We start from the raw sequence: 4,901 nt of genomic DNA on the forward strand, positions 1-4,901 counted from the left end.
ATATATATATATATAAAAATTTTGAAAAATTATACAGAAAATTCAAAGAAAAATGATCGTCAGAATTCTTAAAAAACAATATTGACCTGTATACCAATGTATCGGCAATTTTGTAATGCTCCGCGGCGACTACAAACATCATGCAGTTGATTGGCACAAAGGAAAAATCGAGAGATCGTTCATTTCGCGCACTACCGAGGACAGCAATCAGACCATCGTGTTCCAAGCTGAAAAAGAATATACACGAAGATGCACGATTTTTTTTGGACAAATCTTAACATCTAGTGGTCTACTTTCCATGTCTCTTTCAATTTCCATTTCACAACCGCGACTTTTGCCACCTCCGATTATCTCAATAAAAGAAACCTTGTAATCTAATTTCGTAACATGATACGTAACATGATGATTTCACCATTTAACAACGTTCTGAAAGCATGGCTCGCCTTTGGTCTCGATCATCACTCGCACTTCTTCCTTTCCGCTGATTTTCTTCAACTTATACGGTAGGCAACGTTCATTTCTACATATCACCGTTGCACCGAGATCCGCGCATAACTGAGCTCGTCTTGCATCGTCACATATAGCTATTGGCTATAAAAAATAAAAAATGCAAAATTCCGACTGCTTTGTGTAATTATCTACAAAGTAGATACAGGGTATCTATCATGGAACTTGTCGGAATAAATTCTATTTTCTCTAGAAAACACAATAGAAATCTATTATAATTCCGATTGAAATCCATTCCGACTTATTCTCCATGATAGATGCCCAGAAGTAATTAATAAAACAAAAACATGTCGAGATCTTTATAGATAATTAACACTGTCATATTATTAACGCTATCAAAAAAGTAAATAAAAAAGTAATTAAAACAAACGTATCGAGATCTTTAGATACATAGGAAAACGATTTTGCTGAAATATCTAAAAATTTAACTAGATATAGGCAATAATTTTATTAGACTATTAAAATAATTATGTATGTGTGTATAAGAAACTCAAACATATTGCATAAAACTTATAGCAATATTATTACAACGTTTGCAATATGTTATTGCAGTATTGTTGGAACATTGCAATATTTCTGGAATAATCTGTGCTGTATACACTGACCGTGAAAAAATTTTCTAATTGAAAATAGATGAACCAGAAGAAAGATGAATAAAGATTTTGATCATATTAATCAAAATTTTGATCATCTCAATTATCATTATAATAGATTCAATTAGAAAATTTTGATTTGTCTATTTTCTACCAGAATTCCAATTGATGCAACTAAAATTTTCCAATATAAGTAATGCTGCAAAAAATATTGATGTTCTAGCAACCAGCTTGAGTATCCTGTATTTTCATAGTTCATTATTGAAAAAAATTACTGGTTGAAAATGAGTGAACCAGTAGATTCTGATCATCATGATTGGACATCTGGTTATTTCGACGAGAATTATAACAGATTTAACTATAAAATTCTGACTTGTCCATTTTTTTCTATTAGAATTAACGCAACTAAATTTTTAAGTGCTTCGACAGAAATCTCCATGTATGTGCGTAGGAGTTTGATTTCACTTTATTACATTAGTAAAAAAACAGATATTTTCAAAAAAAAAAAAGAAATGCAGTGCAGTTTCCATTTTTTTTGTCTTCATTATTTACTTATCGCTTTATATTAATAAAGATAATAATAATTGGCGATTGAGACGAATACCTTCGCTCCGAAGACTCGTGTGGCGAGATCGATGACAGCGAGAGCAGAACGCGAGTGCTTCGCGTTAACGAGAAGGCACTCGTTTCTTTGGATACGTGCTCGACGGCCAATCGCCAATAACGCCGAGAAATAATCGTCCGTGACGGCCGCCGCGTTTTTCAGAGACACCCGTCTCATTAATCTAAACACGTCCTAACGTTTATCCAGTTCAATTATTCTCTCAGCGGGATCAACTCCGGCGGAATGCGGCGCGCATGAAGAAAGTTGCCGTGCGCAAACCGACGGCGTTGGTATTACATTTACAAATTATGATCTCGCAGCGTATCCGCGAGCGGATCTGTGAAGCATACAAATTGAGACGCCTCTCCTCTTCAATATAGAATGCCCTACTCTGTAATGAGCCAGGCAGCTCTCGGCCAGACCGCCGCAAACGGGATAATTATGCACGATGACTTCCTCGCCGATCTGATAACCTGTCTGCTCGTGTGCCAATCTACCCATTTCCAGGATCGTCCCAGACACCTCAAAGCCGAGGACCACGGTCGACTTCGGGGTACTGCGATGTTTGCCGCGCCAGAGGAGTACGTCGCTTCCGGTGAGTCCGCAGAAGTGTACGTCCACGCGGACCTTTCAATGTGAATCTTTCGTGAATTTCGCGCAGAAGGAAAGGGCGGCGATAAGGCCGATCAATGAACGAGCGAGCGAGCGAGCGGAGAAAGTGTCTATCGCTCGCTGAATTTCAGCCCGGCGACTTTTAACCTTCGTATACTCGGATCGCGAATCGATCCTTAAGTGAAAGCGAGATTTTCACAAGCCACGATGCCTTATGAAATTCCTTGATCAGGTCGCGATAGCGCGACATTACAACGCGTAGCGCGGCGTAAAAGTTCACCGAGAGACCGGCGTTTACCTCGCCAGTATGACTGAATAAGTGCGCGGTAGAAATTACTGTGTGGAAAACAGGAAGTAGTGATTAATTCGTGATGAGACAGGGAAAGAGCCGCTGGATCCGAGTTAAGGCTTCTGATACTCACGTTCTCATACTCACTACTACTGTCTTAGATTAAGAAGCAAGAAAAAGAAATACATGATATAAGAAGCAAGACAAAGAAATACATAACAAAAATTCTTGCAAAATGTAGAAATATGTTTCAATAAAACAACACTAATCACGGGCATACCCAAGATTTTAGTTGGAGGTAGAGAGAAGCCAAAAAGTTATATCTCTTCAAATAAAATTACTAAAATACTTACATACAATATTAAAACCTTTGAAGATTTTCAACGAACTTTCTTACGAATAACAGTGTGAGCCACAAATTGGACAACAAACATTTAATTTTCCATTGTTTGTACGCCTATACTCTAAACTTATTTATTTGTTTTGTTAAGGATGTTTTAGTATATTTTAGCTATAATATTAATTAAAAGTATCAGCTAAAAAAATTATATACTGGCTAATATAAAAAAAATTTTGTCATAAATATGCTGTATGAAACCAACTGCAAAAAAAAAACAAAATAAATTATTTGGTTTTAATAGTTTGTCCATTTTGTACAGTGCAATTACCACATCTTACGTATTTTGTTACAGATTTAAATAAATAACTTTTAAATGAGTAAGTGGATTCTGAAATTTGTTATACGAAGTGAAATTTTACATAAATATTTATCAAAATTTTATATAAAAAATTTGATTTAATTTGTAATGCTATTTCCTCAAATTTGCGAAGTACTTACATATAAAAGCAAACATAAAAATAAATAATTTTTAAACCAATAAAAAAAATTGTGCTCAAATCGTACACAAATATTTATAATAAAGCAGATGTAACAATAGAACTATCTATAAAATTTTTATAGGTAAGTTTTGAAAATATTTTGAAATAATACTTTGATTTATGATTCATATATCTTTAATTAATAAATCATACGGCAATAAATTATGCATAAACAAAATAAGCTATGTTCACAGCTATGACAAGCTGTCAAATTAATAATACATGCCATATATGAAAATAAATAAAAATCATTTTTCCTTGAAATAAAAAGATAGTTTTTGATATATCTTATAAGTCTATATTATATCAATTGCAAACGTTATTTTATTAAAAAATATTTGTATTTTTATATATAATTTACAAGAATTTTATTGTATGTATATTTTATCGTTTTTGATACAAGTTGGGATAAAAATAGTAAATGAATACGAGCCTTAAATCCGAAAACATTGAGTTTCTTTGAAAAATTATTCTATAATACAGTTAAGATAGCTAATAAACGAACTATGTGAAAGAAGAGTGCTTTTTTAATAAAAACCTGTGTTTGCTGAATCTCCTTTTCAGGAATGTAGTCTAATTTCAAATTACATGGTGCATGCAGTACTGCAGCTCGTAGTTTTCTACCGGTTTGCGTGCTCCTCATTGGCTCGACTATCTTCCGAATTCTCTCTAAACTTGTAGCCAATTTATCAAGCTTATTATATCGCTTAAATATCTTTAAATTTTTTTCGATAACAGCTCGCGAGTCAGCGAACAACTTCATAATTTATAACCTTTCAAACCGCATTTAAACAGTTTCCTACAAATTCCTTCTTTCGAGTTGCTCGAAAAAAAGACGATCGTATAGTCAATCGATCATGTTTACGTTTTTTCTCTCGATAAGTGATTATTTACTAATTTACTTCGGAAAAATTGCGAGATTTCTAATTAAACGATCACTGTGCTAATAATATTACCAAATATTAATTACTACATAACATAAGTTTAAAGAGTTCTTGGGACAAAAACTAATTTATTTACAAATGCTATAAATCAATGTTTTAAATTAAAAAACGTTAAATAACAGTTAATAAAATACCTAATAGTTTTGACTGTGTACGACGATATATGAAAGTTTATTATATCGTCTTTGTTAAGAAATTCAATCTTATAAAATATCTAGTTTTAAAACTTTGCGATCAATTAATAACACAGAGCCTTCCTCACGCATTCGATGTCCATCGAATAGCATCAGCTGTTGCGATATAAAAATATTAACCTTATTAACACACTATTATTATTATTATTATTATTTATAGATGTTAGAAAAGTTTTAAAGACTGTGTGAAAGTAATTTAATTTTCCGTTTTGTTTTCTCTGCGGATAACAGAAAAATTGATAAACGATCGATACCACTTGTTGAATTAGTCTTTATTAA

General features: G+C 32.9%; 1 protein-coding gene across 1 annotated transcript in view; it reads right to left on the reverse strand.

The window, feature by feature from the left end:
• LOC108748976 (quinone oxidoreductase-like protein 2) overlaps positions 1-4,288 on the reverse strand; it is a 6,338-nt gene extending 2,050 nt beyond the window's left edge. The window contains exons 1-5 of the mRNA XM_018487437.1: positions 4,023-4,288; positions 2,095-2,331; positions 1,705-1,896; positions 413-591; positions 87-227 (exon numbers count right to left, since the gene is read on the reverse strand). Of these exons, the coding sequence (XP_018342939.1) occupies positions 87-227; positions 413-591; positions 1,705-1,896; positions 2,095-2,331; positions 4,023-4,247 (974 nt within the window). The 5' untranslated portion in view covers positions 4,248-4,288. The remainder of the gene's footprint in view (positions 1-86; positions 228-412; positions 592-1,704; positions 1,897-2,094; positions 2,332-4,022) is intronic.
• Positions 4,289-4,901: the final 613 nt, after the last annotated feature.

Source organism: Trachymyrmex septentrionalis, unplaced genomic scaffold (assembly GCF_001594115.1).
Source record: "Trachymyrmex septentrionalis isolate Tsep2-gDNA-1 unplaced genomic scaffold, Tsep1.0 scaffold11, whole genome shotgun sequence".
Classification (NCBI taxonomy): Eukaryota; Metazoa; Arthropoda; class Insecta; order Hymenoptera; family Formicidae; genus Trachymyrmex; species Trachymyrmex septentrionalis.